General features: G+C 38.5%; 1 protein-coding gene across 2 annotated transcripts in view; it reads right to left on the bottom strand.

Moving 5' to 3' along the window:
• The window catches only part of LOC117414865 (glutamate receptor ionotropic, delta-1-like), a 269,999-nt gene that overhangs the window by 12,150 nt on the left and 231,018 nt on the right, over positions 1 to 26,831 (bottom strand). For both annotated transcript variants that reach the window (XM_034024697.3, XM_034024696.3), the window contains exons 9-12: positions 17,454 to 17,555; positions 16,360 to 16,557; positions 15,221 to 15,560; positions 10,844 to 10,982 (exon numbers count right to left, since the gene is read on the bottom strand). In XM_034024697.3, coding sequence (XP_033880588.1) covers positions 10,844 to 10,982; positions 15,221 to 15,560; positions 16,360 to 16,557; positions 17,454 to 17,555 — 779 coding nt within the window. The remainder of the gene's footprint in view (positions 1 to 10,843; positions 10,983 to 15,220; positions 15,561 to 16,359; positions 16,558 to 17,453; positions 17,556 to 26,831) is intronic.

The raw sequence follows: 26,831 nt of genomic DNA, 5'->3' as shown, positions 1-26,831 counted from the left end.
ATTAAAACTTTCCTGGAAAAAGAAAAACAAAGCTAAATGATTGCCAGTCATTGCAGCTGTCATCACAATGGACAATGAGAAGTGCTTACAATGGTGTTTATGCATTGCATGTAGGGTGGTCAGATCGGATAAAGAATTTCATTTTATACATGAGCTGGTTTCCATCTTCCATGATTAACATCTGCATTAAAGAGATAGCCATCACCCTGTCCACCAGCCAGCACCCATCTGTAGAAGTCACAATGATCACACTAGGACAGGTAGATGCGATCTCTCGAGGCAATAGTTTGGGCTATGCTAAAATGCTAAAATACAAAAATACAATTGCAGTTAATTTGGTCCCAGCTGCTGGAACCATCATCTGATATTTGGATCTAAGGACCACTAAAAGCAGTCATGGCAGGACAGAAAAAAACAGCAACACTTGCCATATGTAGTCCACATTTTATCTAAATGGGCTGTCCCTCACATGCTCGTTTATTATTCAAGTTTATCTAGTTGAGTCTAGTTCAAGTTTATCTACTGGAGTCCACCTGTGTGAAATTAAGGTGTTTCACATGACTTCAGGTTAAATACACCTGTCTGGGAGGTCCCACAGTTGGTTAGTACATTTCCTAACAAAAACTACATCATGAAGACGAAGGAACATTCAAAGCAAATCCGGAATAAGGTTCTTCAAAAGCACCAATCAGGGGTAGGATATAAGAACATTTCCAAGGCACTGAATATCCCCCGGAGAACAATAAAGTCCATTATTAAGAAATGGAGAGAATATGGTACAACTGTGAATCTGTCTAGAACAGGCCGTCCTCAAAAACTGAGTATCCGGGCGAGAAGGGCACTAGTCAGGGAGGTCACGAAGAGGCCCAGTGGCGACGCATAGGGGGGGCACGCCTGGTCACGTGCCCCCCCAGATTTCTTGGAGATGGAGTGGAAAATGTACAACCTGTTATTAATTGAATAACTAAAGACATAAATCAGAATGAAAACAGTTCTGGACGCTGCTGAGAGAAAACCGGCAAAACTGTTTCAATTCCCGAGTTCGGTTACCTACTTGTTTTCATTCTGATTATTTGTTTAGGCTACAGCGTGTCCGTCAGCTCAACTAGCGAATGTCAGTGCAGTGTGATACCAAAAAAAATGAGTGGTTGGATTTGCTGTCAATCAACCCAAGTTTTTTGTTGGATCAGCTGTTTGTACATTTTTTTTGTTTTTAAAGGCGCTGTAGTTATACAATGTAGTTAATGCAACTGTGTGCACAAGTCCCTCCTCCCCTGAACCTCCAGAAGATTAGGTACCATCGGCAGTCCTGCGTCAGTCAAAGAGTAATTACATTAGTCAGGATTTGTGAAATTAAATAAAATGGTTTGCTTTGCTTTGAACACCAAATGTGAAATGAACAACCATAAGTACGAATGAAATTATATATAGTTATTTATTATCATAATGTGAAATTGAAATCTGATGCGCATGTTAAAAGTTCAAGTCCTTTGCTTCGTATTTCCTTTTTTGTTTTTAAACGGAAGTGTTCTGAACTGAATCTCTCTTTTTAACTATTTTGCACAACAGTGTATTTGGTTATTGGATCTTCTGTTAAAAAAAAAAAGTTCTTTATTTTTCGAAAATAAAACGTCAATGCACTAATAAGAAATCAGGTTGCCAATTTCACCACTGTGACTATTCACTTTAAAAAAGTTACCATTGCCACCCTCTCCCGAAAAAAAATCCTGGCTACGCCACTGTTGCCAGGGTTTATTATTTAAAAATGCGCAGTTTATTTCAAACTTTCAAAACATAATAACATAACAAAGAGTGTCTAAGACCCTTCACCGTTATATTTGTTCTCGTGTGAGACTTTCACTTTTTCAGTCAGCGAAAATATGTGCTAAAACGGAGTGAATTTGAGCCCTGTTAAAATGGCAAAAAGACAGCTACGTTTGGAGTTTTTCTACAACAAAAAAGCTAAACCTCCAACGCCAGAGACATCAACAGAAACCGAACCTGACTCTTCTGTAGTTCAGAATGTTACGAACAGCACAAGAGTGTGACGATACTTCCATTTTAAACACTCAGGTTAGTGCAGGTGTAGCTGTCTGACAATAAGAGACTCTTGCCTGTAAAGTGTTGTTTGCAGCTCTCTTGATTGTGACAATCTGGCGTAGAACTGTTTGTGATGAAATATCTGGTAATGTTAGAAAGCTAGCTTAATGTTTACATAAAAATGGTTAAAATCGGGCATCGGGTTTGAGCACGTTTTTTTTTTGGGGGGGGGGGGGGGGCTGTGCCCCACCAGTTTTTCTAGCCATGAGTCGCCAATGAAGAGGCCTATGGCAACTCTAAAGGAGTTACAGTCTTCCACGGCTGAGCTGGGAGACACTGTGCATACGGCAACAATAGCCTGGGTGTTTCACAAAACTGGCCTTTATGGGATAGTGGCAAAAAGAAAGCCATTGTTGAAAAAAACTCACATCAAATCTCGAGTTTGCCAGAAGGCATGTGGGAGACTCTGAGACCAAGTGGAAGAAGATTCTATGGTCTGATGAGACCAAAATAGAGCTTTTTGGCCTCAACGCTAAACGCTATGTTTGGCGCAAGCCTAACACCGCACATAATCCTGAGAACACCATCCCTACCGTGAAGCATGGTGGTGGCAGCATCATGCTATGGGGATGCTTCTCTGCGTCAGGACCTGGAAAGCTCGTGAAGATAGAGGGCAAAATGGATGCAGCAAAGTACAGAGAAATCCTGGAGGAAAACCTGCTGAAGTCTGCAAGAGACCTGGGACTTTGGAGAAGATTCATCTTCCAGCAGGACAATGACCCAAACATACAGCCAAAGCCACACTGGAGTGGCTTAAAAACAAAAAGGTCAATGTCCTGGAGTGGCCCAGTCAAACCCCGGACCTCAATCCAATTGAGAATATGTGGAAAAAGTTGAAAATTGCTGTTCACCAAAGGTCCCCATCCAACTTGACGGAGCTTGAGCAATTTTGCAAAGAAGAATGGGCAAAAATTGCAGTGTTCAGATGTGCAAAGCTGGTAGAGACTTATCCAAATAGACTCATGTCTGTAATTGCTGCCAAAGGTGCCTCTACTAAATATTGACTCAATGGGGTGAACACTTATGCAATCAATTATTTTCTGTTTTATATTTGTAATTAATTTAGAACAATTTGTAGATTTTATTTTTCACTTTGACATTATGGACTTTTTTTTGCATTGATCAGTGGCAAAAACCCTAATTAAATCCATTTTGATTCCATGTTGTAACACAATAAAATGTGGAAAAGTCCAAGGGGGGTGAATACTTTTGAGAGCCACTGTATATTTTTTGATCTGTGTAGCTATTTAGAATTGAGAATAAAAAAAGCGGGGACAGGCAATCATTTCATTCAGTGCACATCTCACCTCTAAGCCTAGGCGACTGTAATTAGTAAAATGGTTTGTAATGTATACTGTGCACTGTGATCCAATTACTTATCCATAGCGATACCCCAGTAACCCACAACCTTTCAAATGCACAACCCAGTCTGGTCTTTCACTGTGGAATGGCTTTCCAAGCTTTGCTTGTTTCTAAAAGGTGTGAAAGTGCTGGTGCATGCCATTAGTAGTATATATGGGTATAGTGCACTTATCAGTGAGTGAGTAAGTGACATATCGTTCTTAGCAACAGCGACTGAATTATTAACACATGTTATCGTATGAACTTTGGTCAGTTACCTCTGTCAGGAAGGAAGACCCCATTAGCTCCCAGTGAATGAATCCAGTAAAAAGCCCCTCAATCATGCTCCGTTTTGAACAGATATATTTGTCCTTTGTGTCGGTTTACGACATGCCTTTCATAGTTTATCATATGGAGCATTCTACTTCATCAGCAAATAGACCTTACTGACACGGGTGCACATTACACAACGGTGCATTTTAAATACCAAAAATGGGGAATGAAGAATGAATCAGGCAGACACTGAGGTTAGAGCTGTGTCTTTCTGACAAAACTGCGGTAGATGCACCCCAATCAAAAACGGAGCCATTGGTTTATATGCCTCTAAGTGTGAGTCATCTTTCCTATTTTAAAGTTGAATCCAAAAACAAAGCAGCGTTGTCTTTTTAGTGCCCTCTCCCAGCATACTTTATGCATCGACACAGAAATCAATGCATGGATTTTGATAGACCCCCACGCTAAGCAGGTGAATGTAAAAATGCCTGCAAGCAATGTCACCCATGCACCTTCTATGAACTCTGCATTCCCTACTGCAGCCTGGAAAGTTTTAACATTACCATATTTTTCAGGACCTGATTTCTAAATGTAAATTAAAGAATAATGCACAGCCAAATGTACGTAACAATAGTTCAAGGGTTGTTAGTGACTTACTGTATGCATGGCTCATATGCACAGTAGTGTGTACTTTACTTTTTGCTATAAATTATTTGATGAATGTCTCCAGTTTCTCACATTGGTATTAACTATATATATGTATATATATATATATATATATTACTCAAAGTTTTTTCATTGTTGCAGGAATGTGAATGCATTTTTTTCCCATCTCCTTAATTGAAATATGGACGTCATTTTGACCTGGTTTGTGATGCTGTTCTCAGGTGGGGGCATGTTGTGTTTATTAACTGCAGGTGGCACACACAATCTTATTATCTTACTGTCTTACAGGTGGAAATAATACATTCTTGTAATTTATACAGATGTAAACGTTTACTATGACTATTATGACTAGTACTGCTATTAATACTACCATTACTAATAATAACATTTTTCATCAGAGGAATATTGCAAAATGCTGTGACAAAAAACATATTTTTTAAAATTGTGCTGGTGAGATGTGACCCAGTGATGACCTTCTGTTTCCTTGTGAAACATTGGTATTGTGTACAGTCTTCGTGTAAAATAACCTCAGTCTTGTGTACAGAAGCACTCGGCAATCAAGAACTTGCTAAGTCTGACAGTCAGCTGTCTTGTTCATTTTCATTTTCAACAAGGAAATTGCAGCTTATATAGCACTTATTATTACAGAAAACATCTTAGGATGCCATTTGCAATACATTAATAGTTCTTGTGACAGATGACATACACAAAAAGTGTGAGCTACAAACCATGTGGTTTTCCAATATTTGTCACAACAGGCAAATTGACACTCTTATGGGAAATAATTTTCTACAGAAATCTTCTGAGATATGTTTTCATTTTTGGATTGAAAGAGTATCATTATCATTGGTGCGGTGTCCTCAGTTCACCTGCTATGGTTGCTTCTTTGGAATTTTAATTGGGACCAGCCAATGGGATGAGTACAAATGGGACCAGCCAATGGGATGAGTACAAATGAGACCAACCAATGGGATGAGTACAAACTCTGCTTTTAATCACCAGAAGGGTCACCAAGAAAGTAAATGTAAATATCTTAAATACCAATTAAGAAAACAAAACCTCTTTTGGTTTTTAACTGGCGCTTAATTAAGCTTTTACTTAATTCATATTCGCATCCATTTTTGTTTTTAATTAAAAAAAAATGGGTCACATGGTGTCTGCCTGTTAAATAAACGACTTGAGTGGGCTGTAGAAGTGTTTCTGTTATAAAGAGCCCTGGAGTCTCCTAAAGAGAGTCCTTTACAGGTTGACTGAAGAAAAACAAGGTCAACTGAAATTATGAAAAAAAAGCACACACACACACACAACACATATCCGCAATAGTGACTTAGATATACAAGGAGTACATGGCAGTCCTACTTACTGTGGGATTTGGTAATGTATTATTCTGAGGGGCATAAATAAATATTTTACTAATATAAAATTAACCAATTGCTGAAGTTTAGTTACATGTTAATAAACAGTCAACAGATATACCATGCATGTGTGTATCGATCATTAGACTGTCATTTGAGCTCATATTTCCAATGTATGTTGAGTATGTTTCTTGAGACTTGGTAGTTTCCTGCTCCAGTAAAATAAAAAGACATACAAAGACTGGTATGTAGTGTTACACATATTTGTCTATAAGCTATCCATATTACACGATTGCCATTCACAATTATGTTGTCACATTTTTCTTTTACTGTTACTACCAAACCACAGTGACAAAAAAGGGACAAAGACTCTCCCAGCAATGAATAATCTAGCACCTGCAGATTGTGTTCAATAAAAAGCAGCGGCTTCATCTCAGTTGAATGCATCATCAAATTGGCACAAATCAATATCGTCACACTGCTGTGCACATCCGTTTTGGTAATAACAGTGGCTTTACTCACTGTAAGAAAAAAATAAAATAAATAAGAATTATAAAAAACACACTGTGCTACCCAAGCAGATGCCAATTTACTTTGTTTTTTTTTTCCATATTTTTTTTTCATATTTTTTTCATATTAGCTTAAATCATTAAAAGCTTTGCGTCGGCATGGTCTTGGCTTACGGATTGCACTTGCTTAATAAGGAGGGCTGTTTGTTGGTCAGGTACCTTCCCGTCCTCCAGCTGAGCTCCTTTTTTTAATGTCAAGCTGTTTGTGCTTTACAAACCGGATTAATTACATGCAGGATATAAGAGGCAGCTGTGAGCATCCCCCACTGTCAAAATAAATCCTGAACAACACAGATGCTGCTCAGTCGCCACTTAACACAGTGACTCTAAAAAGCTATCAACGCAAAATACCTGGATCAAATGACACTCTGTCGATGCAGCTTATGTATGGGTCACACTTTAGAGTAATAAACTGTTTTGAACTTACTTTGATACTTTTAGGAATCATAACAGATGTTCTTTTAAAGAGTAACTAGCTTCATTTTATTCAGTCCCCTTACCTTGTTATGATGTTTGCAATTGTTCTGCGTGCTTCTTATTGCAGCTGCTCAAATACTATTTATTTATTTATTTTTTAATTCTTGGTGTTAAAGACTGTGAGCATAGTCAGTGCATATAAGAGGCTTGGGGAGGCTAAGCCTTCCTAAAATAAATGGCCCAACCCCTCACAAGAAATTGTTCTGACCAACACAAAAATGTTTGTGAGAGAGGAAGAGTGAGCGTGCAAAGCAGGTCTAATGGACGTATTTCTCCTTGTCCTACTGCACAACCGCCAGACCGCTAGGGCAGCTGGGATATCAAAATCAACACTGTAGTATTGTATTGTATTGAGAGGTGGAAATATGGATATTCAAAAATATATAAAAGTTGTGTAAAATCAGATTCGGATCAAGCTGTTTGTACAGATAACAGCAATTTGAATAAATGTATTTCAGAGTTTTCGTCGGCTGCCTCCTGCGTAGAGGTATGGGGAGCTCAGATCAGCGGGAAGAATGGGCATTAAACCAGCCAAGCATTGTCTCCTTGAATGACATTTAAATGCAACTAAATCCTGTATTTTGGACCTTGGTGATACAGTATCCGAAAACTGTCTTCGGTAAGCAAAACCGTTCATTTTCATCAGAATATTACAATATGTTTTCATATTTAGAGTATAGTAGCAGGCAGATGCGGTTTTCTGCTTTCCTTGTAGACACTTTTTCAGCAGTTCAAAAGACCCCGCTTTCACTGAAAACGGAGTGAAGGACTGGAAAAATCTAAAGAAAAAACTTCAGCAACATTCAGAATCTGGCACCACAAACAGTGTTCTGAAAGGTGGCATTTGTTCAAAGGAAGTAGGTACTGTAGCGTCACAGTTATCAAATTCTTACAAAATGGTGGTACGTGAAAACAGACAGTATGCTGCAAAGATTACTGGTTTACTACTTCATCTGGCTAAACAATGTATTGCATTGCAAGGGCATGATGAGAGAGCAGAATCTAGAAACCGTGGAAATGTTCTCGAATTGTGCAATTTGTTTACTAAGTATGATGAAGCATTTGCAACATGCCACGCAAATCAAAACTAACTTTTACAAATTGCTGCTGGTATTGTCAAAAGCGATACAATTCAGAAAGTTCAGGAAAATGTTTTTTTTTTTGCTATTCTTGTTGACGAAGCATGCAGTTTCAAGCAAGAAGAAATGACAGTGTGTGTGAGGTGCACAGAAAATCTGGAAATAAAGGAACGATTTCTAGGATTTGTAGATTGCTCCAAGCAAGGAGATGCTGACGCAATCTATCAAAATATTAAGCAGTTCTTAAAGCTATTGGGAATTGCAAACTGACCACTCGTCGCACAGTGTTACGATGGGGCCGCTGTCATGGCAGGTCATGTTAATGGAGTACAGCAAAAAATGTTGCGAGATTACCCCACAGCTGTATATATACATTGCATGGCTCACAAATTGAATTTGGTTTTAGTAGAGGCTTGCAAAGTTAACCGCACTGCAGCTGGACTTTTCTACACTTTAGAGTCCGTGTTTACATTTTTCTCACAGCCGGGCACACATACACTTATTTAGTCGCCCAGAAAATGCATGGAATGAAACTGGAATTGTCTAGTTTAAATGACACGCGATGGGCATGCAGATGGAAAAATGTAAACGCTGTTAAAAACTCAACAAGAGCAATTCTCAACAGTTTGTCAGGACTGTCACAGCCTCCGTACTAAAGATTCATTGAAACATCTGGGTTGTTGCAGAATGTGCAAAAAATTGACTTTTGTGTGTGCTTGATCATATTTTACCATGTTCTCAGCACGATTCAAATAGCACTAAAGCACTGCAGAGACAGGACACAACACTTAGGCTTCCAATGTGTTGCAAAGAACTGTCAAAGTGTTAGAGAGTATGTGACCCAGCACTAAGTGGGATGATGTTTGGGAAGAAACCCAAAACTACTGTTAACTGCATGATATTGCTGTTAACCCTACCACAGATGAAGAGTGCAGATATGCAAACAAACGACCTGTGAAAAAGACAGCCTCACTTGATTGTTCAATTGTTACAAGCACTCTCGGGCAACAAGAATATCTGTCTGCTAAAAATGAGAGTGCAAAAGAAAAATGGGGCAGACAGCTGTATTTTTCTGTTTTGGACACACTGATAGGTGAATCCAAACGTTCAGTCCATGAAAATAGCTGAAAGTGTTGATGCAGTGCTAAAATGTGATTCAGAGGGCATTGATGAACTGTTGAGTAAATATGGAAGTGCCCTTTCAATCAATCCAAAACTCGCTCACACAGAGATGGAGTTGGTAAAAATGGATTTACTAAACAAAGAAATCACTCCAGAGAGTTTGAAGGCGGCTACTTCCACAAAATTCTATCCGAAAACTTTTGAAACTGGCACTTACCTTCCCTGTTTTTTATACCTGTGTTTGTTTAGTTTTTAACCATAGAAGGTGGCTCTTGTGTTGTCAACAAGGGCTGTTTGAAACTGATTCAGTTTGGGTACCCAGTGAGTAAGGTAATGAGCAAGCATGGTCTTATCACTTAAAAGATCTATTATGAACCTAGATTTTGAACTCAGAAGCGACACTTACCAGGACTAAGTGGCTATTTTAAATAAATGATATTCAATGGCAATGTAGACACTGGCACTACAAAGTCAATGCAATAATACACCTAGTTGATAACTGCAGAACGCATTTGAGAGTGCAAGATGATGACAGTCTTCCGAGTGGATACGCTCAGAGTCAAAGTAAAGGTCCTTTTAATGACGTTTGTTTATCCAAACTGGACTGTGTCAATTTATCTCAGGATAACAGGATTAGAATAATAATGCAGTATAATCTGATGCACAAAGATAGATACAGTGGGAGGGGCTGCCACTGAGGTCACATCTCTATATTTTGAGATACCACTCTACACCGATAATCGATTGCAATACCATGGAATTAGTATCACTGTGAAATCCTTACAAAATTCACTTTGCGGCCACTTTATTAGCAGTCTTTAGGAACTAAAGTTGGCACTGCATGAGGATATGCAAATGATGTTCCATGTTTAAATCCATGTGGTCGACAGAGCTGTACATGTGGCTTAAAACAGTCAGCTCCTCTCTCTGAACAGATGATCTTCAATGCAGGTTTGATTATTAAAAGTTTTTGGCTTGTGTGTGCATATTTTCTCCATAATAAACCCCCCCCTGATTGAATGTCACTTCCTTACCTCAACACCTGCTGGCAGGAATAGGAATAGCACAGATGCAGATATGGAAAACAAAAAAAAGTTCCCTGGCTTTCAAATAATACCTTGACATGCTCCTAATTAAACAATAATCCACAGAAGAAAAGACATTTGCCAGCAGTTTAGCACCCACATTTGTCAGTTAATGACAACTCTTTAATGCAGAAGACCATTAATGTGCTGAGAGAAACAGCAGCAAGGGTGCTAAAAGCATGTGGTGGAGAGAATTACAGCTAATATAAACTGCAGGGGAGTATTAATTGAGATTAATGCCAATTAGGTTAACATTTTATTCAATTTAAAAGAAGTCTTGAAAATGCAAACAGGAGTGAAAATGAAATGCTTGAACCATAGCTTTAATTCTGAAATATAGTACAGAGAGATAAAGCTTAACACATATCTATTTAAAAAGTAATACATTACCCATAAATATATGAATCGTTAGTATTTTAAAGGTAGGAACTATTAGGAATCATGCATTTGTAAGTAAATGTACAAGCTGTAAAGCGCTGAGCTGCTGCTGATTTCCCATACAGAAATTATTATTATTCTCATGCATCCATGGCAGTGTTTTTAAATTAAAATCCCCTGCTTCTAACTTGACAGAAAGTTTTACAAGAGCAATAAAGAGTAGCAATACAACTGCATCCTCACTCTCTGATATACCAAGCTGTGTTGTTTGGTTCCTCACCTGCTGTGCAATAGCTGAAACATTTGTCAATTTGACTTGAGTTTAGCTTTTATGGTGGGTATCAACAGATGAGAGTTTGGCCATATATGAAAAATGAATAGTTTTGTACAACACTAACCTTATGGTGTTGTCCATCCGAGACACGGTGAGATAGGCGGCTAGGTTTGCTGTGTATGAAGAGCATACGATCAGTGTGAAAAGCCACCAGCTACCCATCACAATCCGCAGCGCTACCGAACTCACTGTAGACTCGCCACCTAAAACAGAAGCATCACCATCAATTCACATGTCTTTAGTGCCAATCTCGATTCCTTCTATTCATAGCAAGAGTTAATTAATACAGCCATAGAGTTTGGTATTCAGGTTTCAGTTTCGTGCTGATATATTTATTATTGTTACTTCTTGGCCAAAACCTCATTTGCAAAGGGTTACAAGCACAACACAAACAACAGTTTATATATATATATATATATATATATATATATATATATATATATATATATATATATATATATAAGAACATAAGAACATAAGAAAGTTTACAAACGAGAGGAGGCCATTCAGCACATCTTGCTCGTTTGGTTGTTAGTAGCTTAATGATCCCAGAATCTCATCAAGCAGCTTCTTGAAGGATCCCAGGCTGTCAGCTTCAACAACATTACTGGGGAGTTGGTTCCAGACCCTCACAATTCTTTGTGTAAAAAAGTGCCTCCTATTTTCTGTTCTGAATGCCCCTTTATCTAATCTCCATTTATGACCCCTGGTCCTTTTTTCTTTTTTCAAGTCAAAGAAGTCCCCCGGGTTGACATTGTCTCTACCTTTTAGGATTTTGAATGTTTGAATCAGATCGCCGCGTAGTCTTCTTTGTTCAAGACTGAATAGATTCAATTCTTTTAGCCTGTCTGCATACGACATGCCTTTTAAACCCGGGATAATTCTGGTTGCTCTTCTTTGCACTCTTTCTAGAGCAGCAATATCCTTTTTGTAACGAGGTGACCAGAACTGAACACAATATTCTAGGTGAGGTCTTACTAATGCATTGTAGATTTTTACATTACTTCCCTTGATTTAAATTCAACACTTCTCACAATATATCCGAGCATCTTGTTAGCCTTTTTTATAGCTTCCCCACATTGTCTAGATGAAGACATTTCTGAGTTAACATAAACTCCTAGGTCTTTTTCATAGTTCCCTTCTTCAATTTCACTATCTCCCATATGATATTTATAATGCACATTTTTATTGCCCGCATGCAATACTTTACACTTTTCTCTATTAAATTTCATTTGCCATGTGTCTGCCCAATTTTGAATGCTGTCTAGATCATTTTGAATGACCTTTGCTGCTTCAACAGTGTTTGCCATTCCTCCTATTTTTGTGTCGTCTGCAAATTTAATGAGTTTGCTTACTATACCAGAGTCTAAATCATTAATGTAGATTAGGAATAGCAGAGGACCTAATACTGATCCCTGTGGTACACCACTGGTTACCTCACTCCATTTCGAGGTTTCTCCTCTAATCAGTACTTTCTGTTTTCTACCTGTTAACCACTCCCTAATTCATGTGTATGCATTTCCTTGAATCCCTACTGTGTTCAGTTTGAGAATTAATCTTTTATGCGGGACTTTGTCAAAAGCTTTTTGGAAATCTAAATAGACCATGTCGTATGCTTTGCAGTTATTCAACTTGATGATGATATATATATATATATATATATATATATATATATATATATATATATATATATATATATAGTAAATATGGACTCAAGAGGAGGCTCATAGTGGGAAACTATGGCCCCCGAGGGAAGAACTATACTTACCAACAGGAGACTATAATGACCGAAGCCGCAGGTAACTATAGTTCTTCCCGAGGGGCCTTTAGTTTCCCACTATGAGCCGAGGTCTGCAGTCCATATTTGTTTTATGCATTACTCAAGAAAGTAAGTGAGGCAAGGTTGTGTACTAAATATGATTTTATATATATATATATATATATATATATCTGTTAGGGATATAGCTGTTAGGGATCATAAATAACTTTCACACTGCGGCATAGAATTCTCAGAGGGGTCCACTGAGTTTGTAAAACATGGTATTTATTTACATCATCGAGTTGAATTTGTTTGAATTTTAGGAAGTCAGAAAACACTGAATTTCTGGTTATGTGATGAGATTTTGACCAATCACATGCCAGAATTTCTAAGTACTGATATATTATATTACATGGAACGAGAATACAATTAAGTTAAATACAACTGTAAATAATAGAATGAATATAATGCTGAATCATTAGGATATTTTAAAAACCAACTAGGCAAAGTTCTGGGATCGATCAGCTACATGGATGCTCTGAAAGTATCCACAAACCTTTGATATGATAGGTGCAAACATCAGTGGTTATTACTTTAAAGATTGTGTATATATATATATGACATATAGTGACATATGTCGTGTGTTTTGGTGGTGGTTGGCAGGGATGGGGTTAATTCCTATCCCTGCCAAATACATGTGAGAATGTGGCTGTTCCCAAATGAGATAACTGGTGTTAACTGGAAACAGCCACAACATATAAAATGAGAGCTTGAAGCTCCATTAGGGGGAGACAATCGGGGAGCTGGGAAAGAGAAAGGTATTGTGTGAACCCTTGTGTTTGGTTAAACTTGTAAACTGTGTATGATACAAGTGGTTTTGGCTGGTAAATGGCTTAGCCATCCAGAGTGTTAGTTAGAACAGAAGAAAAACTATAGTTTAGAACTCCATGTGGGAGTTAGGTGTTTTGTTTTGTTTTCTGTAAATAATAAAAGTGCACAAAAGTGCTTGAAACTACAAGTTCTGTGTCTGTGTCTGCTGTGTAAGAGTGCAAACCAGCTGATTAGAGAGAGGCTATGTTACAATATATATATATATATATATATATATAATTGTAACATAGCCTCAGTGGAGCGACACCTGCCCGACACTGTAGCCATTGCCCAGGAGGAGAAATAAATAAATACAAAAGTAAATGATGTTTTACATGAGCTCCGACACTGGATCCCTCTGCAATCCTTTGCCAGCAGGCAAGTGAATTGTCACTGCCCAGTGCCATGTGCTACCACCCCTTTCAGAACATATTTATAGAAGCATGACGAATCATAAGGACTGCAGGCACTCAGGCTGGACAGTAATACCAATGCTTCTCTAGATGATTTATAATCACTGGTTATTGGAATTAAAAGGCTTTGCAGGCTACAAGCCAGGTTTTAATAGAGGCAGCTGGAGGTCCAGAGTTAGTTGAGAGGTACTCATGTATTCCTTTTTGCTCTTCTGGTGATTTGGGCCCAGGTGTTCTATTGGACTCGGGTCAGGAGAAAAAGCTGGCCACGGCAAGACCTCGACATTGTTTTCTTGAAGTCATGCAATTGTAATCCTAGCACTGTGTGGTCTTGCATTGCCCTGTTGGAAAATCAACACTTCCGGATTGGCTTGCAGGAACAGAAAAACTGTTGCCTCAAGGACTTCATCAATGTATCGCTGAGTAGTAAGCTTGCCCTCAATCTGCACCAAAGGCGTTCTTGTGTTAAAGGAGATTCCTCCCCACATCATCACACTTCCACCGCCCCACCGGTTGGCTTGAACAACGCAACAGTCAACATAACGCTCACCACGTTGTCTTCCGTCAGGTCTGTCAAGAGCAAAACGGCATTCATCGGTGAATAAAACACTACACCACTTTCTCTGCCACTACCTCAGATGATCTCTGGCTGTCAATATGTTACCTCTGAACGGCCTCCAAGCATGCAAATAATTTTCATGCAGACGGCGAGCTACAGTCATTCTGCTGATGTGCGGGTTATTTCTTCCTGAAATTTCTCGTGCTGTAGCCACTGCAGTCTGAAAACGATTACGCAGATGGATCAGTTGGATGTGACGGTCCTGGGCCGGTGTGGTGACCCTCTGCCTTCCAGGGCATGTCCTGTCTCTCACAAAGCTGGTTTCCTGGTTTCACTGTACTAGTCTGCTGATTTTTGAAGCAGAACATCTCATTCTCCTGGCAACTTCTCTCACAGACAGGCTTCAATCATGCTGATAGCAACCAGGCAATCTTCATTACTCAAGCACGACATGGTTGTATCTTTCGCTGTTCTTGCATTAATTAAAATCATGTGTTTTCGAATGGCTAAAAAATAACCTGATGGAGGAGGAAGAGATTTTGATCCTAGTGTAAAAATAGGAGAAAGTGGGCACATGAAATAAAAAAAAAAAAAAGAAAAAGACACGGGAAGTCTAGCCCGAGTTGATAGTCTGTATATCTGTTTATACTGTAATTTACGGGAAACATTTGCATTAAATAAATAAACAAATACTAATCCTATTATCTCTGCGTTCACTATCTTTATAAGCTTTAACCTGTGAGAATTTTAACAATTGTTTTCATGAATTAAAAACAACAAAACACTCTTCAAATAACTCAAGTTAAAGCTTGGCCCTTGAGGAGATCCAAATGAACCCACCTTGCTGGACGAAGGCTCCGTAGACGATCCAGATGGCGCTGTGGAGGGAGGTGAAGGCAGAGGGCGCTGGGGGTTGCTGCTGGTGGGTGGGGGGGGTCTGTGCTTGCACTGACTGCATATGGTTCAGCACGAAGATCAGCACGCCTACCACTGGGATCGCAGCGGCGATGCACGCCCATACGGCCAGGTCAAAAGGCGCAAACAGCGAGAAGATGTTGATCTTCTCCTCGGGCTTGCGGATCAGGATCCCTACAGAGTAGTCCATGTAGCGCTTGCTGAAGTCCACCACGCTCTCCCTCTCGGGCGTGATTGTGATGGCGGAGATGGCCAGGTCTGCATGCTGGAATGTCAAAAAACAAACACTCAACTTCTGGAGCTTAAGGCAAAAAAGGGTACATTGACCTGTCCCTGATGACCAGGGTTCACAAACATTTTGGGTAATGCATTTGCCAAAATATTTGCCCTGTAGAATTTTATTTACAGTACCTATATAATATGAATAACATCAACTAAAAACTTTTGTTGTCTAATAACTAACTTATTTCATTACTACCAAATATGACCAAAATGTGGAAAGCTTCCATCCTTGATATGCCACCTTCTGTATCAGATTTAATGAATGGTTTATCCACAGTAAAAGTATGAAAACACCATTTATTTTAAAGTCCCCCTACAGGCTAGGGTCTGCAGTAAAAAGCACTCAACAATCACATTAACATAGCCAAGTGGAGTTCATAACTTCTGCCTCCTGTAATGATCCTTTACTAACTGGCTACTGTACCTTTAAGTGACGTATATAGTTAATTTAGCACCACCAACTGGGTTGTACTCTGTGGGATATCTGTCAGTTGCGAGGAGGGTGATGAGCTACTTTATATAGATGTGTCTCTGATGTTTCCGGAGTGACGCAGGTTAACCAGTGGGATAAATAATAGAAGTATCTGACTCAGTGACATGTATGCTATGGAATGGAACTGCGCTGTGTACGGTCTGAAGATACTAAAATAAATGTGCTCTGTGCTTGTACCCACAATCCATGTCTGAACTCTCTGTACTGCTGGCTTGGATTAACACCAAACCAGCCTGCCCAGTGTTACACTCTATGATGCATGTAGCTTGACTATGCAGAATGTGCTTGCCTTGTTAATGAGTTCTCCAATCATGCCGTTCCAAGAGCCGTTGTGAAGCTTTTGCCCGTACTTGCTGTCCAACACTTGGTAGATCTCGTACTTGAAGCCCAGGTTTTTGGCCAGAGCATCCAGCACGTCCATAGAAAACCCTTTGTAGCGTTTGGGTTGCCCCAGGATGTTCTCAGCTACCATCACAAAGGGCTCCTCCTACAGGACACAAAAAGTCACATCCACCCACCCCCCCACACACACACAAACACACACATACACACACAGACACACACACACACAAATAGTTATCTAGAGTAAAATACCTCCTCACCAATGTGTCATTACAATGTAATTAAAAAAAAGTTTAATTACACTGCAATTACACACTACAAACCAACTACATGTTTCACCCCAAAATGAAAATTTGAGTCAGTTGCTAACATATGTTGTAATTACACTGTATTTCAACACCATGTGGATGTGTATTTACAATGTAATAACCATGTAAAGTGTAACAAGTTACTTATAGGGCAATGCTGCTGCATGTTACAATGTAGCTTTGGCAACTATGACAACGTTGTTTAAGTTTAGCTGGAAATTCAACAGTTAAATCTCACTATAATAAAGCGTCTCTTGCGAACCTGCTGCCCCGTACCACGTAGTGCGACGGTAGCAATGATAAGTCACCGCACTGAAACTACTGCTCTGAATGTACTGGGCAAATTATTTATTACTGTCATGGCTCTGGTAAGCGATAGTGTCCCAGCATAGGCCCAAATAAGCTGATGAAGTGGCGTTGCCTGGAGCAAACACAGTCTGGGCTGAACAGATGAAAAGCCATACAAAGATAATCTACTCAAGTCTTCAGACAATAGTACAACCCACAAACAAGTTCTTTTTTTCCATTTTCATCTGATGTACTACTGATCAATTCCAATACATGGTTACTGCTTGCTTGGATTCTTGTTACTAAACCGGCACTTTCATTTGATGTATGATATTTTATGTGTGCCGTATATAAGAATTGTGGACTTTATTGAATCTAGCCCTATGCCTGCTGCCCTGCCATATGCAGGTATATGGGTCTGTGACAGTGTGAATGCTCCTCTTACCAGCACAGTCACCACTTTCAGGGTCACTCCCTGCATGTCACTCTCAAGCCGTCGCTCCTGGAGGCTCCCGTTCAGTCCCCGGGTGGAGTCCCACGTCGCCAGCTGTCAGAAAACCAAAGAGAGAGAGTCACTCTGTAGTCTCTACACAAAAAGCTGGAAGTTCCTGGTTCCTGTACCTGCTGTGAGGTGAGCCAGTGAGTGAGGGATTGGATCACTTATAGGGATGGGCAAGTTTGGGGGGAAAAACGGCTTGTGAGTAAGGTAGCTTGGCAAACAAGCACAATTAAATAGAGGATATGTGATGGTTCTAAGAGTAGCACAGAAAATATGAGTAATGGAAGATGTAACCACTAAGGGACCCATGAAGAAACGTTATTGGTTTACTCAACTCGACACTGATTACAGATACAACGGTTTCTGTTTAAACCTCATCCGTTACCCCGAACATACACGCTCATGAGCTATAATGCTTTAATTCCATTTGCTTTTTATAAATATTCCAATCTTCACTCGGCAGGCTGGTGTTTGTATGTGTTCTTATTTCAGGGGCTGGACCCAAACTGATAGAAAAGAATTAGCTCTGGAACAACTGTACATGTAGAATAAAAAAATCTATCTATCTATCTATCTATCTATCTATCTATCTATCTATCTATCTATACTTTTTTATTATTACTCTTAATTCTGACCACTTTTTGGTTTCACCCTGCATTACACAGATTAAATATTTCATTATGTTTTGCTGTAACCACTCAAGGACAGTAAAACAGACATGATTTAATGTGATATTACCATATCTGCTACACAGCTGAGGCCTGCCTCCATCAATGTACAGTATATTTAATGCTACATGCTGAGGGTGTATGGCACAAAATCTTAATAAAAAACAGCTATTTATTGGTTATGTGAGGGTCAACACCACCACCTCCAGCATGTAGCGGTCTGCATCAATAATGATATCAGTAACCCTGTAACTGCAGTGGATACAAGATACACAGTGTATATTACTGTCTGTCTGCAAATTATACACTCATACACGCTCCAAACATCCGTCTTGTATGCACAGGGAGTTGAATGAAGTTGAGCTGTGTAGGGAACGCATTCATGTAAGCTGAAGATGCTAAATAAGCCAGTAGGACTGAATTAATTGAGCACATTAAGTCTTTTTAAATCTTAATGAGAGTAACAAGTTACCATAGTTGTTTTTTTATGTAAAAAATAACAAATATGTTTTGTACGTGAGTTATATACAGAACGTTAATTAGTCTTCTTATGAAAAGAAAAGGTTATCTAAATAATAAGTGTAACTGCCTGGTAGCAGGCAGAGACAACTTCTTTATGTAGCGTGCCCATTAGGAAAGTATCTGTCCTGTCCTGCTGTACCCTGTACCCTGTCCTGCTTTTTAGAACTAGCAAGCCTGTGCTAAACCTACACTGATTTGCTTAAAGACCTGCCTGGTTTGGGTATGAATGTCACAGACTTCTTAACTAATGCATTCTTCTGACTTTTTGAAAGTTTAAACCACCATTGTGGCCTCAACAGGGCTCTCAAACATATTTCAAGTACACCAGAGTGTTACCATTAACCTGTCTCCTTGCAACACTCTGTGTCCCCCAGTAGAAGTACAAAATACCACATGTTCTAGTATCTGGAAAAGTGTTGTGGTTTACTACGCAGCATGCGTTATAGTCACTGAGTGGCACTGAATTATATTAAACTGTTGTTGTAATACCTACTACAGAACTTCTTTGCTTAAAGCTCATAAAAAACTATATCCAGAGCTTGACTGAAGGCTTATACCTGGACTTATACCTTACTAAAACCAAAGGTCAAAATGTATAGCTAGAAAGATATTTACAAGCTTCTGGATGACATACTGTACAGTTACCAAGCAATGGCTAACAGGTAAGACATACGTTTGGCTCCCCAGGCCAAACAGAAGAGCACCTGTATGGATTCATGTCTATTCAGTAGAACTTTAGTCAGAAGAGACTGATTTTTATCATGCAGATCCTGCAGCCATACTAAACATACTCTTTTGGAAAGAAAGAAAGAAAGAAAGAAAGAAAGAAAGAAAGAAAGAAAGAAAGAAAAATTAATTGTACCTGAAACAGCCTCATTTAATAATAAAAAATATATATATTAAAAGGAATTCAAACACACAGACATTACCAACATATAAAAATAGTGGCAACAAAAGGATGATTTTTCAAGCAGGTTATGTCAACCATATAGGTACTGAGAATAAAGTATGACAGAAACTGAAGGCCATTGGTGTATACTGTATGCTAAAAAACTAATAAGAAAACTGATTGAAAACTTCTGCAAGAACACTTTGAAAAGAACCATGGGGTTGGAAGAGAGCAATCATTTTGGTAGAAACTGTTAGTTCAACGAAACTGTTGTTGTAAATGTATTTGTACATGAACAATGGCGATACATTTGAAAATGGGCAAACACTTTTATGTGACCAGTATTTTAATTTTTTTTAAGTACCAAAACATTAGTAGAGCTATCTTAAAAATAAACATACATGCGTAGATTTTATAGAACAATGGATGTGTAATGATAGATAACTACTAAGGAACATCTATATCTCTTCAGCGTTGTTGTTGTTTAGATCATATGGACATTAATAATGATTCAAAGATGCTTTGCTCATTCACATGAAGGCAATTAGGCCTCACTCAAGGAATACATGCAGGTATTTGACCCCACTACCCAAGCTAAAAAAAAAAACACAATCTCAGAGGAGTACTAACCAAGAAGAGTTGTGTTTCAGACTCACTCCAATGGTCCAGCTGCAATCAGTTACCGACAATAAATGCATAGCACCAGTTTATCCATTGCATAGTATTTAAAATATGTGCATACCCGGATTAATGTAAAAACAAACAAACAAGTGAACCACCGAAGGATTCTCAGCACAATAAAAATAGTAATAAAGTGTAACAAAACATACAAAAGCATGGTAAAGACTTATGAATATAAAGCTCGTGAGGTTTCAGGCAGGAAATCTATAGTTCATTGGTTAATCTACAAGCCTATTACCAGAAAGTTCCAATTAACCTATAAGGTGTACATATACCTATTTTGCAAACTCAGTCTTGCCGTGCTTTTGAATGACCACCTCCTCCCTAACCACCACCACCACCTCACCCCCAGCCTCGTCCTGAGGTGGGGAGTATACGATGCTCCTCAGCCTAATATTTTTGTTCACTGGGATGAACACGTCGCATAGATTTATTATTTTATTGTTTGTTTTTTAGCAGGTGGCACAGGGATGCTCTGACGGATGAGGCTGTGCTCCAACTATTTTTATTTGTATTCACCCATTGTTTGGGTTAAATGTTTTGGAAATCTGTAACATTCTGTATTATAATAAATGTGGTTATTTAATACAAGATTGTCCTGACTGAACCCATTAAGTGTGAAATACATTTTCTTTGAAAAAAATCAGAAGTTGTATTTATGTAATATGATATGCTTTGATATCAATATGTTACCATTCTAAAAGTTTTCAATCTTTCAGTAGTGTAAAATATATTTACAACATACATTCCCTGCATCCTGTTTCCAGTACAGTCAAGTTAGACGTGCCCGTAATCAGACCAGTGAAATTTCTTGCCGGTATGAACGCAACACAGAAAATGGAGCTTTATCATCACTGTGGGTAGGAAAACACCAAGATATTTATAATTTTCAGGGCTCAGTTTCTTATTTTATATGGAGGCATCATAAAAGCATCTGAGGGGCCATATTTGCAGAATTAACAGTTACATTTAGACTTAACTTTTGCAGTTAACAAAATTAGAGTAAGTTATCATAACACTATAGTTAAAGAGAAAATTGAAATAAAATGTAGATTCGAGTTAAAAATGTTCCAAAAAATTAGGACAACGGCACTACTTAATGGGTTGAGCATTGTAATGCCCAAAGAGGCATGTTAAACCATATTTTAAAATAGTAAATTCACAGTAGAATTTTTGGAAAAACATTGGAAAACTTCTAAACTTTTAGAAGGCAGGGTACCCATACACAGCAAAGCACCCAGATCTACGCACAGTATGCTGGAGTACAAATGGAGGGTGTGCTGTTGTTTCTTAGGCTGTGTGTCTTCTGATTCACAACACATGTAATAAAAAGGACAAAAAGAGGGAAAATACAACATTAAAAAAAGAGAAAAGGAAAAAAGCCTGCAGCTTCACGAAACTAGGCTCTTGTCTATGTTCTGAACTTTGAAGGTTGATAGCTTTATTAAATATTAAGTATCTCCCTCCTACCATGAGTTCTATAAAGAAATTCTGCCTTTGGTGCCTACTGTCAGGAGACCTTTGTGAGTTTGAAAAGAAAAAGCACATTGAATGAATGAAAATGAACCCTTTCACAATATAATTTATTAAAAATAACTTAATTTACTTTATTACTAAGGTTGATTCGTATTCTTTTCAGTAAACAACGAGGTAATGACTCGCTTGACTTGGTTTCTCGTAAATAACTCACTTCACAGTTAAAAACAAATACTTAGCAACCACTCAAATTGCTTAACCTTGTCCTCAATTATTGTGCACAGTTGCGTTTCACTGTGTTCCCTAGGCTTGTTCTGACACATGTGTTGACATTTCATCAATGTCTCTATTGGACATGTTGCAACTCTCATTTAATTAAATTGGAATAATTACTACATAGAGCAATTCAACCCCACGCACACTCACAGACAACAACAAGTGGAAAACATTATTCCTCAGAGTCCACAAGAACGTCTCAAATTATAGTAAACTGTAGTATACTTGTAGCTACAAGAAATGTAGCATTTAATTTGGACGTGTATGACAGTAAGCCTGAACTCTTGTGTTCATGTGCTGCAAAATAATAAAAGCCATCACGAAGAAATAAAAAAATAAAACAATGTTGTATTCCAGTTTCCTACCAGCTGTTGAAGCTGATCTAAAGTAAATCTCCTATGAAGCTAACAGTGAGAAATGTGACCCAACCATGGAGCAAAGGGTTGGGGGGATCACAATATAGTAATTAACCATTAATTACCTATTACCAAACCAAAGCACTCTTATGTTAATGAGCTTGTAATGGTTCATAAACACAAAGAGCTTGATTCACAAAGCTGTTTTTTTCTGAAAGGAGAAAACTCCAAATAAAAAACGAGAACGATAGATTACTTATAAGCCCCCTAAGTTAAATGGATTGTTTGTTGCTTATTTGGTCACTTTATTTGGTGCATGTTAAAGATGATCTGGAGTAAAAAGCTTTGAGAATCTAGCCAAAAACCTTTTTTATTTTCTTTCAAAATCTAGCTGCCCCTGTCTTCATGTGCACCTCATTCTCTTTCCAGTAGTGGTAGTAGTCTACCATTACACGGTGCGCATACCACCAGTGTTTAAAATGAAACCAAACAATATTAGCAGTGAAAAAGCAACTGTGAAATTATTTAGATGCCAGGGACCCCTGTACTGGTTTTAAATGAATCATAGCACTTTAATTGTGTATGAGAATAGATCCACATTTGTGAAGTATTAGCCACTGGTGAGGTATGGATTTGCTCTTTGTTTGAGAAGCCCTTGTATGGAGGTTTAATTGGTTCATTTAAACAGGGTTGGTGCAAAGACCAGGAGTGGATGGGCCAACTTTTGCCACCACTGGTTTAGAGAAATGCTTAGAACAGCACAGAGAGGCTGGTCCACAGTTGCTTGCATCGAAACACCTACCAATCTCATATGTGGATAAGAGAGGTTTAACATTTCTATTTGAAAATACAGTTACCTTGCCTGTGAGTTTGTTTAAGATATCATTAAATGCCAGTAACTCTAACAGTCCTTAATCACACCAAAAGCTGTAAGAGCCCTCGCCTCTCTTTGCTTTCCTTTCCAGGTCACAAGAGCAGAAACAATGTTTTAATACATCTCTATACAAACACCCACTGTGTGTTAGCTCATAATATATTTACAGTAAATCCTCGGTAGGCTCCCAGAGGAAACAAATCTTACCCTAATAAGCGTGGCTGGTACTGCGTATGCTAACACCCATCTCCAAGGCAACCAGACGTGAGCTTACTTTTTCCTAGTTACCAGTATATATTTATATTCGTTGGTGTTCCTGACTTGGAATTTGTAAACAAGCAGTTATTGGTATTCACTAATTGGAAATACACTTGAAAATGAGCTGGATTCATAGAAATATGCTTAGCTGAACCTGTTGACTGGGGTCTCTCATAGCTTAAAAATTGCCACAGTATAATAAGGGCTCACTGCACTGTGTTTAGTTTTCTTTCTACACAGCTGAAGAAGGGCTTTTGTCTGAAATGATCCAACATAAATTATTCTTTAATCATTTAAAGCCTTTCAAACATATATATATATATATATATATATATATATATATATATATATATATATATATATATATATATATATATCATGAAGAAGAAAAGCAATTGATAAACAAAACTCACTATTAAGACTCACTATCGCTAAATAAATTACTTGTCTTCTTCATCAAGTCTAAGCAAAACTGAGTTGGAGGCCAGAACAGGCAGAAGTCACTCTTAACCTGTGATTTACTGAAGATTTCCATTGAGGCTTTATTGTGATTGTTTCTAAGACCTCCATCAGTCCTTCTAACCTGCAAGAGGCTGCTTCTGGTTGATCGGAACTGTGTTGGGTCCAGAAAAGGGTTAGTCACTCGTATCCTATGCTATAATTTTACCATTTGTTTTTATTCAGTTCTCACCATGTTTTCATCTGCTCTCTTCCTTGTTAAATTATTATAAATCCTATTTATTTATTTTCTTCCACACACTATGGATTCCAAAATGCATGACCTTAATCTAGTGGTCTAGGTTAAGGTTTTTCATCAATCCCAAGGTTTTTCAGCAGGGGTCTCACTGGTATGAACACTTATGGGGTTGACATGTATGATTATAGGAAAGATGGACTGCACCTAAATAGGTCCTAAATAGGTCAGGGGCAAGCAGGCCTTTAAACTAGTAGCTGGGAAGGGGAGGGAATCTAAAGAGGCATGTCAAATTCAGATTAAAGTATCCTGCTATTCCTGCTACCCACTGAGTAAACACAGAGGTGTGTGCTACAGTAACCTTTGTCAAATTCCTATTACCCCTGCTCAATCAAATGCTCAATCACACGCCTAGGTGTACAAACAACACAATAAAAACATGTGTGGTTCAAATGTAATCAGCAGCTTACAGAGATCAAAGAACTAAATAAATAAGACATACCTACATCTATATGTTAATGTAGACTGAAGGAGAAGCACTGGCAGGAGGTTCTAACCAATTCCCGTATATGAGCTTTAAATAAACCATTGAAAGAAAGGTTATCAAATTCTGTTGCCACTGAATGACAAGTTCTTAGTAAGCTGTGGTCAGCCAGTGACGTACACTTCATGTGCTTTCTGATTGCTGCTTGGATTTCCTCTGCTCAGCTACTAGATTATTCCACAGGCACAATAGTAATACGAAAAGTGCTTCATAGTTTTCTGAACTTCTGTAACCTGTACACCTACGCTGTTGAATTTAAATAGATTAGTTAGAGGGAACTGCAAGTGGCTCTGCTCTGAATCCCATCACATGAATATCTGTCTGTATTTGGTTATAATTAGTTTTGTTTTTATTTTCACATGTTATTAAAGAAGATCCTGCATGGTTCAGTATGTGATCAAAACTTAACATTAGACCATCTTCACTATTTTCATCAAGCAGTTATGTAATTGAGCAACCAGAACATGACTGAAGCACAATCCTTCTGAAATGAAGTTGGTATATTACAGTGGTTCAGAGGACATGCCAGCTTGTTATGAATAGTATTGTGTGAAAGCTCATTATGCCTCTGCACTTTAACATATGTTGAATTAACCATGGTTATGCACAATAAAACCCGGTAATGCCATCAGAACCTTGCAATTTCTGTTTTTGTGCTGCGGTTTTGTAAAACAGTAAACAGCTCTTCCATTATACTGTACCGCTGGCAAAAAAGCAACTTTACTGCGATTTAATGGAGCAAAGCGACAAGGTTTTAAAGGATACTGTACATCTGAAATGCATACCTTTTTGCAACCCACAACATTTTAGATTCCCAAACAAAACAAAAAAGATTACTTAATTATGGGCCATGTACACCCTGCAATAAACATGTAGCACTGAAATTAGTTGTAGCCTTTTCATGTATTTAAAGATTGAAATGCTGCATCAGGCGGTAAGCATTTCAAGGCTAGTTAAAGATTTTACTGTGCTCTGCTGACTTCATTTTTCCATGTTTTTATTTCAAGGTGAGGGAAACTGGGAGCTCACAGCTATGATGCCAGCACACCTTAAACCTGACCTGTAATGCAGACTAATGTCCAGTAGTTTAGATTAAGATCACCAAATTTGTTTTACTTGGGACCTGAGACTGATTCAAATGCATTTTATCTAGAGGTGAAGGCTAGAGAATAATCGTGTCTCACCGCCAGTTTGTACATAATTTCCTGAAGGTGGCAGTGCATGCTGTCTGTTACAGCTGCAGCTTTCTGTTCTATGACAATGTTGGCTCCGGTTTATGAGCGAGGTAGGTCTGTATGCCTTATCACGGCTCACGTATTCTCTGACTAGGGACCCTGTCTTTTAAATTACTGGTGTTCAATGTCGGGTCGGTATCTCCTTAATAAACCAATGAAAATACCCACAGCGGTACATTTTTACAGTGTAGACGTGTCACCGCAACATCCCCTCAGCCCCTGACTTCATCACACTGTCAGTTGGGAAGAGATTATTCCTTTCCTTCTCGGGAGGAGAGATTTAATCTTTAGCAGAGTGCCACTGGGATTTCATATATGTTCTATAGCCTCTCTCTCTCTCTCTCTCTCTCTCTCTCTCTCTCTCTCGCTCTCTCTCTCTCTCGCTCTCTCTCTCTGTATCCTTTACTCTGAGCAGAATCTACTTTACATGCTACCAACTTCAGACAGCAAAGCAAAATAGGAAACAAATAATATCTATGCATACCAATGCCGTGTAAGACAATGAACTTTCAACATAGCAGTTTAGGCTCCACGATATTGTGCATATCAAAACAAACTAGGGTGAGTCTGTCACAGGGTGGTTAACTCCTACTTTGGTTCTGTAAGCAGGTTTTTTTTATATAAAAAAGATAGATGAAGGTAATTATCACAAGTATAATTAATACTTTAATTCAATCCTCTGACAAAGATTGTCCTTGCCTCACTTTAAAAGGTTAATATGTAAATGGTGCTCCAAACAATTATGATTACATCTCATGTCAAGGTCAACTGCTTCATGGTTAATTAATTCTGCAACCCTGCTTTTATTAGGCCAATACGGACACCAATGTTTCTCTCATACCAACCATCAC

This window comes from Acipenser ruthenus, chromosome 7 (assembly GCF_902713425.1).
Source record: "Acipenser ruthenus chromosome 7, fAciRut3.2 maternal haplotype, whole genome shotgun sequence".
In the NCBI taxonomy this organism is placed as follows: Eukaryota; Metazoa; Chordata; class Actinopteri; order Acipenseriformes; family Acipenseridae; genus Acipenser; species Acipenser ruthenus.
The sequence above is the reverse complement of the archived record's forward strand: the minus strand, read 5'-3'. Positions and strand labels throughout refer to the sequence as shown.